At 38.6% G+C, this 14,669-nt stretch overlaps 1 protein-coding gene across 2 annotated transcripts; it reads left to right on the top strand.

Moving 5' to 3' along the window:
* The first annotated feature begins 2,793 nt into the window (after window positions 1–2,793).
* pmela (premelanosome protein a) lies at window positions 2,794–9,408 on the top strand. 2 transcript variants are annotated; one of them, XM_036002113.1, is made up of 14 exons: window positions 2,794–3,021; window positions 4,272–4,367; window positions 4,475–4,621; window positions 5,023–5,157; window positions 5,976–6,137; window positions 6,239–6,523; window positions 6,629–6,891; window positions 6,931–7,183; window positions 7,313–7,423; window positions 7,521–7,688; window positions 7,812–7,914; window positions 8,188–8,393; window positions 8,481–8,571; window positions 8,793–9,408. In XM_036002113.1, exons 1-14 carry the CDS (start codon window positions 2,964–2,966, stop codon window positions 8,944–8,946), a joined length of 2,232 nt encoding a protein of 743 aa, XP_035858006.1. In that variant the 5' UTR covers window positions 2,794–2,963; the 3' UTR covers window positions 8,947–9,408. The 2 variants fall into 2 exon arrangements, with proteins under 2 accessions (XP_035858006.1, XP_031178209.1); XM_031322349.2 differs by having other exon boundaries at window positions 6,629–7,183.
* Window positions 9,409–14,669: the final 5,261 nt, after the last annotated feature.

The raw sequence follows: 14,669 nt of genomic DNA, 5'->3' as shown, positions 1-14,669 counted from the left end.
TTGTGTGTGACTGCAGGCGGAGGATGGGCTCTGTTGCCCTTATGTTCAATTCTATGACCTTCCATTACTTGTGTAACGACCTCAGACATGAGACTGGGGGACTCAAATGCATGACTCTCAAACAATAGTAGGTATAACAAAAGTAGTTTACTGGGTAGAGTTCAAACAAAACAACACTCACAATGAGGATCAAAGTTCAAAGAAAGAAAATCGCTCACTTGGAGGATCACAAAATTACAAACAAAACCTGATAACATGGAAACCTGGTTGGAACGTTGGACAAGACAAACTGGCACAAGACAAAGGGAGACAAGGACTATTTATACATGAGGTAGGGGAAAACAGGTGAAACCAATAAGGGGCGGGGTAGACAATCACAATGGCGGGAAATTCACACAAAGGGAGGAAGTCAGGGTCTGAAACGAGAGGGAAAATGTGAATACAAAATAAAACAGGAAGTGCACAACGAGACTCGACATGAGTGACTAAACTAACATATTTGACGAGACATAACAACTTGTCACTTTACGTTTAGGCAATTGCTAATTGTGATTATTCCCTTATTTTTTATAATGGCAAATTATAATTATTATAATTATTTTTGCTTGCTGTAAAGAAAACTACTAAAAGATTGCAATCTAAAGCAACCAGTCTGTGCAACACATTGTTAGATACAAGCAGGAATATTCCTAAAAAGCAAGCTCTCAGAATCTTTATTGCTTGACTTCCACTGTCTGAAGTCTCTACATTATCTGATCATTCCAGAAATTCCCTGAACCTCAGGCACACTGTTATTAAAGGCTTTGAAAATGTCCACTTAAAGCTATATTTTAACTCTTTTTCAGGCTGCTCTAAAAACAAAACATCCTGTTTAGCCAGACTCATTTCACTTCAGAGTGATCGTATACCTCCCCAGACTGTCAATCGGGTGATATCAGAGCATTCTGATGTAGGATTTTTGAAAATGTCCAATTAAAGCTATATTTTAACTATTTTTCAGGCTGCTAATTAAGATACAGTACTATACAATGGAGACTAATGAGCAAAGAAGCTAACAGTTGACTATTTGTGGTATGTTAAGTCAGGTGCTCTGTGGGAAGGCTTTATTTCCTCCTGAACTCTGCTGTTAGCACATGAGGGGTCACATGTAGTGAAGCATGAGTAGACTCTCAGGCATGAGACAACATCAGTGGGAAAACCACCAGGGCTCATGACTCTTTCTTTGTTATATAGACACGTATATGGCCCTTTTCTCAGTAAAATATCATTACATAATAATCTATTCTCTATTTTATTTAATACGATTATTAAGATTAGTGCACACATATAATTACAAGAATACAACAAGTTCAAAGGAAAACAAAAAATATAAAAAAATAAATAAAAAGTGATTAAATGATAAAAGCTATTATGAACCCATCCACTTTAAAAAAACAAATCCTCATCTTTTATTAACTTTGTATTATTATATAATTCAAGAAAAAAAAAAATAAAAAAAAATATATATATATATATATATATACATATTTCATTATTTTCATAGTCATTTTTATAATCAACATTTTAAAATCTGGATATTAACCTACTGGTATGTATAGAGGGAACATCCTGACCAACAAAGCACAAGCCAGCCTCTTGTAAAAAAAAAAAGCTTTACTACGCTACTTTAATGAAGTATAAACATGTCCATTTTATGGCAAACATACAAGTCGACAACAACATCATCCTGTTGTATTATAGTATTAATTCAATAATTGAAAGTTGGGTACTGTTTTTTTACATTTAAATGTTGCTTTTCTTATTTCCAGCTTCATAGAACATAAACCCATGCAATCAGACTAACATGAATAATTAATTGTGATGTATGAATTAATCTTCTTCCAGGATTTATTGATGTAATTTGCCTTGAAGATGCTTCATTAGGCTAGATGTGACTCCTATTTGTAATCTAAACAAGCGAGAGAGAAAAGTCGTGGAGTTTGATACAATGCATTTATTTTCAAGAATGTGAAAGTTTATGAGTGAAAATGGATTTTTAGTTTTTTAATTCCTTTCAGAATCAATCGGCTCATTTCTCTAAATGTATATTTGTCCTTGTCTAAGTGGCTTTGGATTATGTCTCATAAACTGAGGCAGGGTGTGTCTGTGTTGCTGCAAGCACAGATTCTTAGAGCTGCAGCAGCCTGAGGTGGACACCAGGATACAGAGGAACGGCTGAGGAAATAAAAGGATGCCATTGACTTGCCATCCACACACTCCTCTTGTGACGGCAGTGCACGCATAGCTCTAATGTCATACGTCTAAAACATGACTCGAGCTTTGCTCACAGTTCTCACCACACTCTTCGTCCTAAAGCAGGCATCACGTACAACATTTTCATTTACACTGTGCAGAAAGCATCCATTGATTTTCCAATAATGCACTTGGAAAATATTGTCCTGCTTGAGGGATGTCTGTTACTTTGTGTCCATTTGAATTATTTACAGTACATGCACTATATCCATCTTTTGGAGCCTTTTTTCCATTAACTGTACAAGTTCCTGAGTTTTATTGTAGATATTGCATTGATGATATGTAGTACAATTGAAATTTGGCTTAAATGTGGTTCCCAAGTAAAAACACACAGTACACATGAAGTAAAAACAATGTTAGCTCAGAAGAGAATATCAAATTTAATAATGACTTATAATAATGTCAAAAACTAGTAAGTAAGTAAACACTACAATGCTTGTGAAACACAACAATAGCTAACAAAACATCATATTTTCTTACCAAAGGGGGTGGTGCCAGTTTGAGACTATCAATGATGTCAGAGGTGAGAAGAAACGTTATGGTAATTCAGGTCCGAAACCCTCTTAAAGAGAGTGAGAGGACATTTCTTAAGTCTCTCTGTCGTGTTGGGGTTCAGGACTGCAGGGTAAGGATCGGGACTCAGAGAGAGGAGACACACAACCAAAGACAGGATGAGGACTCTGGAACTGGTGCTGCTGGTTTTGGCTTTTACATTTGCCACTGCGATACGTGAGTACTTTTTTCCCCATCAGAAAACAACTTGTTTCAAAAAGTTTTTCTCAGTCCAACTACATTGAACTTTTCTATCTACTTTGACACTTACAAAATATCTAAAGCAAGTGAAACTGCACAGGGATAAAGTGAAATTATCCTATTAGCACAATTCTTCTAATTTGTTCAATAAAAAAAACAAAATTATTTGTTAAGATAAGAGTTTTTGCTGCGTGTGATGTCAGACCTTTATACCGACACAGTTTAACAACAGGGAAAGTAATTCATTTTCTTTTTCTGTGACTAATGTAAATTAACATATTTCTGCTTTCCCGTCAATTACATGGTAACATTTTAGTATTCCTTTGTTTGGACTACAAATTGACCAGCAAATAGATTGGTCTGTCTTTTCACACTTATTTCATGCTCACACACGCCACACTCTGTTAAAGAGAGGGAAGATGGACAAACTTTTACATGCCAATTTTATGCTGTTTGTTATGCCAATTTGCATGCATGACTATAGCCTCAAATACGTTCTAAGGTGTGTGATACTGTACTGTAATTCATAATGTTGTTTTCTCACTTGGAAATTTGAAGACCATTTGTCGTGTTATTGTGAGGGTATTTCATGCAAATCAAACACACACACACACACACACACACACACACACACACACACACACATACATACACATACACAAACACACACACGCACACGCACACGCACACACACACACACACACACACACACACACACACACACACACCATAAGCTGAGAAAAAAACCTCAGTGAGCCAGTTGACTGGGATCCCTCATTCCTCTCACTGGGATTACTGATGCTGCTGCTCAGATGATAGTCACATGAAAGGGATTGAGGGGGATTGCAGGTCGTGTGACTCCCACCGTTAAGAACCCTCACACTTCTTACCCCTCCTCAACACCAAAAACATGGACCTGCTCTCGTTTACATAAGCATCTGTATTAAGTTCAAAACCTGCTTGATTATAACAGTTGCAATACAAAAAGTCCAAGATAACAAAGAAGTTGTGCCTCTTTTAACACAACTCAAATTCTACTGTAATTAGTAGTTAATGGTATCTGCCAAACAAAATATAAATATATGATCTACACAAAGAAAGCTGAAATACATTTTTGCAGCTGAGGAAGGATTTTTTTTAAATAATGTGTTGGTTATTGATGATACTTGGAATAATAGCATGAGTTGCAAGATGTAGCTTCTTTTCCTGAAAGATGTTTCTTCCAGGGCCTAGAAGTCAGTTCACACGTTATCGCTCATGGAACTCACGGATGTATCCGGTGTGGAAAGATGGAGACCAGAGATTCAGGAACTGTTGGTTTGGTGAGGCCATATTCCTCTATTTCTCAAAACAGAATTTCTTTTTACAAAATTCTGTCTGCCAGTCAATCTAAAGATGTTAAATCATGAGTAATTTTTTTCCCCCCCAGGTGGTGAAGTAACTTTTGATCTGAAAAACGATGCACCCACACTGACTGGAGCAAGAGCAACCTTCAATATTAATCTTAACTTCCCACCAAACCAGACAGCACTCCCTGATGGCCAGGTGGTCTGGGCGCAAAACTGCACCATCAATGGTAAGAATAGCTTTCCAGTAAAGCAACTGATTTGACTACAAAATGATCTTCATGTCATGAAAAGTGTTTGACATGTTCTTTTCTAAAGAAATGCAATTGCTTTTTAGACTTTTTATATAAAAATTGGTTTAAAAAATAGTATAATAGTATTTAATTAAATAATGTATAAATGATTATAAAAAAAGAACACATTATTGTGTGAATTACCAGTTAAACCACTGACTATCATAATTTAACCAATGTGATTTTGAAATTGTGCTAGTTTCATTATTCTAGGACAAATTTACTCTTATTTTATTTGTTACCTTTGTTGTCTCATATTGACATGTAGTGTTATAGTTTGAATCATCACATCTGTTATTGCTACTGATGTATGATCTATGGCGGTCGTCTTTTTTCAGGACAACAGTACCAGGAGGGTCAGGCTGTGTATCCTGACCAGGGCACCCAGTCGAATGGAGTTTTCCCTGATGGTACACCGTTCTCCAGGAGCCAGAACAAGAAACCCAGCTACGTGTTTGTGTGGAAGACATGGGGTAAAGATATTACATTTTTATAATATTTAGTCTGTTAAAAACTTAGGCTGCTCCTTAGCTGTAATTAATGCTGCAGTAGGACACACAAATCTTCCAAATGCAGCTTTGACTACATTACATTATTACGTAAAATTGCCATAGAGACAAAGAACAGACCATAAAGGGGAGTGTGAAAGAATATAGGGTAGGTTTCTCCTCCAGGCATTTGCCCCAGGCCGTATCACAAACAAATCCTTTTTAGTCTTATCTTACATCTTATCTGTGCTAATCTCTGACAATTATATTTGTCATCACCTGTTCCATCTAAAGACACACTGCAGCAGAAAACACCTGTATTAATTGTGCTGTTCTCAATAACATGATCCTATTAACTTATTCTGTTAATAGTTAATATTATCTGCAAGACACAGTAGTCTCAGTTTGCCATTTTTATTTTATATCATCAGGCTGACCTGTTTTGGTAAACAAGTCATTAAGTCTAACACTATTCAGTCAATCAATCGCAAAGCACACAACCATCTAAGAAGAAGCCATCGTGTGCTAAATTTCACAAACTTTGGAGACATTTTTTGTTTAAAAAAAAAAGAAAGAGTCTGTTCTTTAGCACAATTCAGTTTTTTTTTTAAATTCTGTTGCTGTTTGTCTTTCACAACAAATGAAAGACAGACCTTTTTTATTACTTGATTACCATTACAATTCCATCTCATGTACTATATAATGAAAGTGACACCTGGAGTGTCTCCAAAATGTGTGACTTCAATTCATTTTGCTGTGATTACCAGACCACTCTAAATAAACACAATGTTGCTCTATTCAAGGGCGCTACTGGCAGGTGGCAGACGGACCGTCCTCCTCCCTTACTATAGGAACAGACAACGTCCCCCTCGGCTCCTACAATATGGAGGTTGTCATCTATCACAGCCGTGGCAAAGACACATTTATCCCTCTCGGCTACGCCTCCACGGTCTTCGCCATCACAGGTTACCTATCTAACCTAACTTGAGGAAAATTATTCTACAATATTGTTTTTTCTTTAACAAGCCTCATCATAACAGCTCTTCGTCTTTTACTACGTTATCAGACCAGATTCCCTTCACTATGTCACTCGCCCAAGTCAACGATGTAAACCAGGACGACCAGAACTTCATCCAGAACCGAGCCATTGCTTTCAACGTCAAGCTCCATGATCCCAGCCAGTATCTCAACGGCGCCGACATCAGCTTCAGCTGGGACTTTGGTGACAGCACTGGTACTCTGATCTCCAGAGAAACCACCGTCACACACACATACCTCACTGTCGGAACCTTCAAACCTCAGGTTGTCCTGATGGCAAGCATTTCCAATGGCTGCGGAAACCCCACTGCTGGTGAGATTTTAAACTACCAATTCCCTTTTATCTTTTAGACATACATGCTTTCCTATAAGAAGTCTGAACTAAGTTTTGCTCAGTTGTTTTAAACTTTTCTTTCAGTTGCTCCTATTGATGCCTCTGCTGCTACAGCAGTAGTTGTGATGGCCTCCACCCCTGCAGCTGACCCAGCAGCACCAGCCGAGGGAGGAGATGTAATTGCTTTGGACGTTCCTGCTTCAGACACCACTCCACTCGCTGCTTCTGTGCAGCCAGCTGAAGCAGAAAATGGAGAAGCAGTCGTTGACACAGAGGCAGTAGAGGTCGCCTCAGTAGCGCCTGCAGGAGTCGACGCAGCTGTTGTTCCAGAGGAACAAGATCCCGCTGATACTGCTGCTGCTGCTGCAGAAGCAGATGTTGCTGCCGAGGACACAGATCTAGCTGCAGGTGAGGTGGCCATTGTTGCCCCTGTCGTACCTGCAGCTGAAGAGCCGGCAGATGCTGATACAGCAGCTGCAGATGAAACCGCAGTGGTTACAGATGCAACTGAAGAAAATGCGCCTGTGATTGATGCTGCTGCTTCAGTTGCACCTGTTGCAGAGGGAGAAGAAGCTGTAGTTGAGGTTGCTGGCACTGTCACTATTGCTCCTGCAGCAGAAGTAGCTGTAGAGCAAGAAGGTGATGTGGCTGCTGATGTTGTTGCTGCTGCTGCTGATGCCGATGCTGTTGCTGTCGATGCTGCTGTTGTTGAGGCTGCTGCAGAGGTTGTTCAAGCTGAAACAGAAGCCCCTGCTGATAACGTTGTAGCTCCTGCTGCCACTGAGACCACAGCTGTAGAAGAGGCAGCACCAGCTGATGATACCGAGGCCGAAGTACAGGCAACTGAGAATGAAGTTGCAGCTACTGCAGCTCCTGCAGGTGAGTGTTTTCTGTAAACTAAAATAAATATGCACAAAATAAAAAGATGGCTCTTGCAACAAAAGTATTATGACAAAAGATTCTGTGATTTTTCCAGAGCAACCAGCAGAAGAGGCCGTTGCAGCTGAAGGTGAAGTTCAAGCAGAGGTCGAAACAGATCCAGCACAGGTTGCCCTCGTTGTGGCTAAAAGACAAGCACCAGAGCTGACAGCTGACTGCATGGTCTACCGTTATGGCTCCCTCGCCACCTCTCTAGATGTTGTCCGTAAGGCAATACAGTTTTTGTAACCATGGCAGTTCAAACCTCAACAGATGATTTTTGCTTAAATAGAAACAGTATGATTTATTAGTGTTAAAATCTCTCTTTTTGCCCTTTTCAACCCTGCAGAGGGTATTGAGAGTGTAGAGATTGTACAGATGTCCAACGTTGTAGCAATGGCGACTGAGTTGGATCAGAATGCTGTGGACGTCACCATTACCTGTCAGGGAAGGTGAGCAGTAAAATTCATCAACTCAATATAGAGAGCACACAGACACAGTCAAGAGGTTCACTTACTGCTGTTTAGCCAAACATTAAAAGGGTATTGATTTGGACTAATGGTCTTTATAACAATGATCTTCTAGTGAGCGTACACCGAGGCTGATATGTAAATTGTTATTGTGTATTATGTTTAGCACAAAAAAACACGCTTATAAGAATAATTTATCCACTTATGATTGTTCTCCTTGTAAATGTCTTTGCATCTTCACTATCCTTCCTTCAGTCTGCCAAGTGAGGTCTGCACAGTCATTTCAGATGCTGACTGTATCACACCGGTGGCAACAATCTGTAATGCAGCTACACCCTCTCCAGACTGTCAAATGGTCCTTCGTCAGTTCTTCAATGACTCTGGAGTATTTTGTATCAATGTCTCTTTGACCAATGATGTCAGTCTTGCTATGGCAAGTGCTAGAGTCAGCGTAACATTAGGTGGGTGGAAGAAAAATGAATTAATAACCACTAAAGTACTCAATCTATAGATTATTCTCTCATTTGTATGATGTGCTTCAATTTCAGCCTCCAGTGGTTCCCCAGCTGGAACTGCAGCCACAGTCCTGGGGGTTATGGTTCTCGCCTGTGTTGTCTGTTGTATTGGTTTGATGTACAGGTGAGTACCTAATTTACTAATTTAATTTATAAATTTAAAAAAAGTTAAGGAATCACCAAAGCGATTATAGCTTCTTTTTTTTTTTTACAGTTTGCATTTCTTGTTTAATTTTTAGGATTTTGTTTCTTTTTGACATGTTGGTCTTTATTTCATGCCATATAAACTTATACATTTAACTTTTTCATTAGTGAACTTTCCTCACCTGTTTCATGTTTTAACAGGCGGTTCAAGCAGTATCAGCCACTAAGAGAAGACCATGGTGACAGTAATGGAGGCAGCTCGGCGGTAACATCTGTGCCTTTGATGTTGTGGAATTTGTTGAGCAGACAGTCACCTGGAGAGAGTCGTCCACTGCTTCAGGGGAGGATTGTGTGAATATCATCATCAGCTTAGGCACTCAACATCTACAACATCCGCTACAATATTGACTTCAAACACATAATAATCTAACTGTTAACACTCTAACTCCCAGTCAATGTATTTAACCAGAACCAATTAAGTGAACCAAGTTAAGTGAGCCAGCCCTCTGTACAACAACATGTAGAAATAGAAAGGAGTCAAGTGTGGAATAAAGAAGTGTCATAAGAATGTTGAAATATTTGTAGAGGAAAGTGCTATTTATTTTGACCTATGGTATTTTGTATTAATTGGCACTGGTAGGTTATAGAAGCCATAACTTGTGCTGTTATTTGTGGCCTACCTATACTAAACCAATTGGAAAATCAATGTTAACACAATTCAGTTCACTTTCTTTATAATGTAATTATAAATCACTTATATCACAGAACATTAATATGTTTGCTACCCTGAAATGAATAAAGTGGAACTTTGTCACCATAAAGTGTTTATTTCCTTTGCATTTGCATGTGATATTCGTGATTTCACTCTCAGCACTCTCATAAGCGTTGCTTTTAGATGCAGCAGGCAGCTGTTTTCAACAAAAAAGCACCGATAAACCAACTGTCACTACCATCACAGATATAAAGAGCCAGCACAAGAGTTGGTGGAGACCAAAACTGAGCTAAAAGAAAATGTAATATTGAATTTACATTCAGAAATGCAACTCCAAATGAATGTGATAGTTGATCCATATCTGCTGGATGTGTAAATCATGGCAACTGTTTGCCAGTCTGGTTTACTGGATGTACAGTGCTGGGATAAAGCTTTAAGGCATTTCCTCCGCTTCGGATACCTATTTTGCAAGGGCACCGTCGCTGCATCCGGGGCTTAGCGCTGCCCAAGACAATTGTGATTGGTTTGAAAAAATGCAAACAAGCCAGAGTTTTTCCCGTATCCCAGAATGATAAGCTGTGTAGTCAGACTTTACTCTGGAGATGAAGAAAGAATGAATGCAGGTTTAAATAAAAACTCTAAAGATCATTAGGCTAAACACCCATAAGGCCTAATCTACTACAACAACTTTACATTTAAAGAAAAGCATAAATATAATGGTAAAATGGGCACGCACTGGCCTGGGAACGCCTCGGGATCCCCGAGTCAGGGCTGGTTAATGTGTTGAAAGGGAAAGTTTGGGGTCCCCTGCTGGAGCTGCTGCCCCCACGACCTGACCCCGGATGAAGTTGAATGGATAGGCAGAATATATCACACATTTGAGTCACAGATTAGATTAAATTTATGGATTAGATAGGGAAAGAACATTTAGACAAAACACCAACACATAACACTCAAAAATAAAAATATAAAGTACAATATTCTTAAAACAACAAAATATGCCTTGTTTGGATTGTAGCAAACCACTTAATTAAATATGGCATGTCATAAACGTTTCACATGGTCTCAGCAGACATTTAGATGGCGCAGAGATGCGTTCAGGAAGTAGTGTGGTCTCAGGATCACTGCAGCTGAGTGCGCTAAAAAAATACCATCATGTTCCGCTCTCTGCTTAATTAAAAATGATTTGTTACGATGTTGCGGGATACCTTCATGCATTGAGCTGACAACGAGCTGCTGGTCGTAACACGCACATCATATGAAACACTGCAGTGCAGGAAAAAAGCTGATGTCAATGCAACAAAATCTTTAATGGAAGATGCTATGGCCTGGCCTACACAGTGGAAACAAACATATGGAAGGATGAAGAAGTAAAAGAAAGGATGGATCTTGGAATTGTTGTTTGCATTCATGAATCCAAGTAAATGTGTGAAGAAAGTGAAGGCTGTTTACTTAATGTATGTATTTACAGAATTTAAAATTTAGTCTATTATATTATTGCACTAGAGTGGGAATCTAAGTTTTGGGGCATTACATTTGGGATAAAACAGGAGCATACTGTGCACTTTTCTCAACAAAACTATTTGGGATATCAGGAGGAAACTGGTGTACTGTAGTTTTTAAGTACATATTTTTCTGCTTTAATATGAATGTTATTTAACTCATGTCCTTTCTTACTTCTTACCACAATGTCCTTTCTTACTTCTCTCTCTCTTTACCTACATGCATAAATATTCCAAATGAATATCCTTCCAACAAACTTGTGTAACACTGCAGTGCTCCATTAAAGTAATTACACAAACACAGTCGTTAATCATCCTCCACCCTTAACATGTCTCTAGGTCACATGTACCAAGTGTTGTTCAGCCATCTCAGTTCACTCTGGACGTGCACTGCAGCCACGACAAGACCCCACAGCTCTGCAGGAAGGCCATCATTTTTCACATGATGATCTCTATCTTGGACCTGACAGCCCTCCCGGATCTTACCGGGCCTGCAGCTTTTAATAGGTCCCAGCATCCTCACCACTTGTCTCATTCAAACTGGCTGAATCATCAGCAAGCTCCATCCTCTCTGGACAGTGAACCTGGAGATGAGTCAGTGGGTTGACACCACAGAAGCAGTCAAGGATGTAGCGATAAGTCTTGCTGCAGTACAAAATCAGCATATACAGTACATTAACCAGTTCTGACACACACTTTTATTTTCTACATTGGTAACATTTGTCACATGATGTATCAAGTTCTTCGTTTCAAGTGTACCTCAGCCTCAACCCCCACTAAATTCTACACATATTACCATCCTAAAAGTGTCAGTCACATTTGATTTGAAACATTCAACAACTAATTTCTTTCTTCTTAATGAATTATTAAAAAAGAAATCTATAACATGTGAAACATTATTACATTAACCACTTGATGGAAATGTTATACACATATAAAACTAAATACTTTAACTCTGTTGTCTTGTAAACATGGTTTATAGGCTGCAATATGCAACTTGCACTCACAGATAACTGTATATATTTTTAAATGAATACTCAGCCCAAGTTCATTCATATCCATACAGTAACCATAGTTTATTTGCCGTAACCACAATCTTTTCATAATCTAAACCATAGTTGACATGTAGGCATTGTTGACAAGCATTGAATGTAATCCAGTGAATTGCAAAATAGTTTAATAGGGATTTTCTTGCCTAGCAACAGGGTTGGGATTAATACCACTATAAGTCATCAAAGTCAGAATGACAAAAACAAAATGACAGCTGAAAATGATGCTGTAAGCTCAGTTTTCAATGAAGCAGTGCTCTGTGCCGTTGTCATTACTGACTGCTGTTCACAACACAAGTTTGATAAGATTTCTTATCAGAGACCACACCCAAGACCTCATATATGAACATAGGGTAAATCTAACCCACCCCCTAAAATGAAATCACAACACAATATGTGTATTCCCTTTTATCCCATATGACTAAGATATCTAAATGCCGGCTTAGGTATGAAACATGACACACATATTGTGAGTTCAATATGTGGAACAGATATTCCAGCACGACACTGTTGAAGAAGCATGATTGAATTTATGGCCCCTTCGGGAATTCTCTGAGAACCAGAAGGATCAATTTCTTATGGTAACATCTGGCTGATGGTTAGAATAACTGAATCATTGAATGTGTGTGTGTGTGTGTGTGTGTGTGTGTGTGTGTGTGTGTGTGTGTGTGTGTGTGTGTGTGTCTGACATACATGTGATTAATTAAAGTGTAGAAATGCAGATTTAGTCCTAACACTGATAAGAAACCTTGACATATACTGTAGACAGATTTGATCTGGGGAAAGAATGGAAAGTAACATGTGCTCTGAGCAGAGAGCGTGAGACAGCTGGTGAGACAGAGAGGGAGAGAGAGAGCGGAGAGAGTTACTGACCATAAAGCAGGTTGATTAGATTACAGAGCTAAGACTAACATGGGCCATTTATTGCACAGAGAGCCAGACATTGGCAGTAGCAGCCTTGCAAACCCAGGGGGAGGAAAATCAAGTGTGTAAGTGCGTGTTTGTGAATGACAGACAGAAGAAGAGATAACTATACTTTTATTTCAGTGTGCTCCAGATGCTCCATCAGGAAGAGGAAACCCAAAGTTACATTTAATTAGAAAAAGCGCTGAGTACAGGTCAAAATAAAGGCTGCTGTTTGATATGTAACAGTGTGTATGTTTAAAAGAGAATCAATATGTTATATTTATAATATGATATATTTGGTTGTGTATTATATTAGATACAAAAGAGCATAAATGGACAGGATTCAAGGTGCCAAGCATCACTGGGGACACAAAGGGAAGACAATACCACACCCAGTCGCAACAGAGCATGCTCAGAATTACGTCAACTTTATATTAGAGAGGTAGCCTGTCTGCATTAAAATGACCATGGACCTCACACACACACACACACACACACACACACACACACACACACACACACACACAGACACACGCACACACACACACACACACACACACACACACACACACACACTGCACAATGATTTGAAGGTGCTGCCTCACAGAATATTTGAAGCTTTTGTACATACCAGTATTAAATAGTGTTTATGAATCTTGCTGCAAGCTTGCCATTTCATTTCAAGTTAAGACTTATGCCCTGCCTCAGTGGTTGATTTAGTAATGTTACATAAAATGTTTAACCCCATATCATAACTTTACAGTAAAGCTTCTAGTCCATGCACTTCGTTGTTCAACCTTGCAAATAGGACTCACATATCTCTGCAGAGAAAGAAACTAATACACTATTTATGGTTTTATAGCACTTTTTTGTCCATGATAAAGATAAATTATAACACCATATGTCAAGAGCAAAATACTTTCTTTTCTGATTTAAAGGTGCTATAAAGTTGTAACTTTGATATCGAGAATACTGACCACCTAAAACAGCATCACTATCAAGCGTTGTGTGTGGTCAGTTGGCTAATTAAATGAATGCTTTCAAAGTTATATTAAACTCAAAACAATTAAACATTTTTATAATGTTGTCCTAAACTGCTAATTATTTGTGCTGGGTAGCTGGGACTGTTGCTATAACACCAGTCACTATTCTTTGACCTCTGTCATTATTAAGTCCTGATTCAGACTTCATACGACATTGCCAAAAACCTGTTCACCAGAAATAATGACAGGGTTTTGACAGCTACTCTACTAACAGGGACAACTGGATCTAATGCATTTGAAAAGGATAGAATAACTGCAGAGTCATGGCTCTGCACCAGACGCCCAGAATATCAATAAAGTGTTCCATTACTGTAAAAGGAGAGAGAGACAAAGAGACTGAGAGGAGAAAGGAAGGGAGACAGATGGAGGGGGGAGAAGAATTAAATCAATGTATCCAAGTGATTCAATTTAGGCTACAATTTCACAGTTTCTTATTTAGAACCAGGTAACAGAATCCTTGACACACACATTTGATAGTAAAGTTAAGAACATTACATGTGCAAGTAAGAGTGAAATCATAGATAGATAGATAGATAGATACTTTATTCATCCCGAGGGAAATTTTAGGCATCCAGTAGCTTAGACAACCATAACACAACAAACACACATATATCTCACATACATAAAAATCACTCACAGAAATTTTAAGAGTTAAGGTGCAGGGCAGACTGTGTGCAATGGTGGTAGTACAAAAGAGAACAGTGTAGGGATTGATCAGTGCAATAGCTTATTATTAAATATTAACTATGACTATGAAAAGACAAGAATGTAAACCTAATAGAATTAGAATTGCTTGACAGAAAAGAAATAATATATGTATATACGTCATATACTGTATATATACAGTATATATGAATCATGTGGAG

Source organism: Sander lucioperca, chromosome 6 (assembly GCF_008315115.2).
Source record: "Sander lucioperca isolate FBNREF2018 chromosome 6, SLUC_FBN_1.2, whole genome shotgun sequence".
Lineage (NCBI taxonomy): Eukaryota > Metazoa > Chordata > Actinopteri > Perciformes > Percidae > Sander > Sander lucioperca.
Note: the sequence above shows the minus strand (reverse complement) of the source record. Positions and strands in the feature narration are given on the sequence as shown.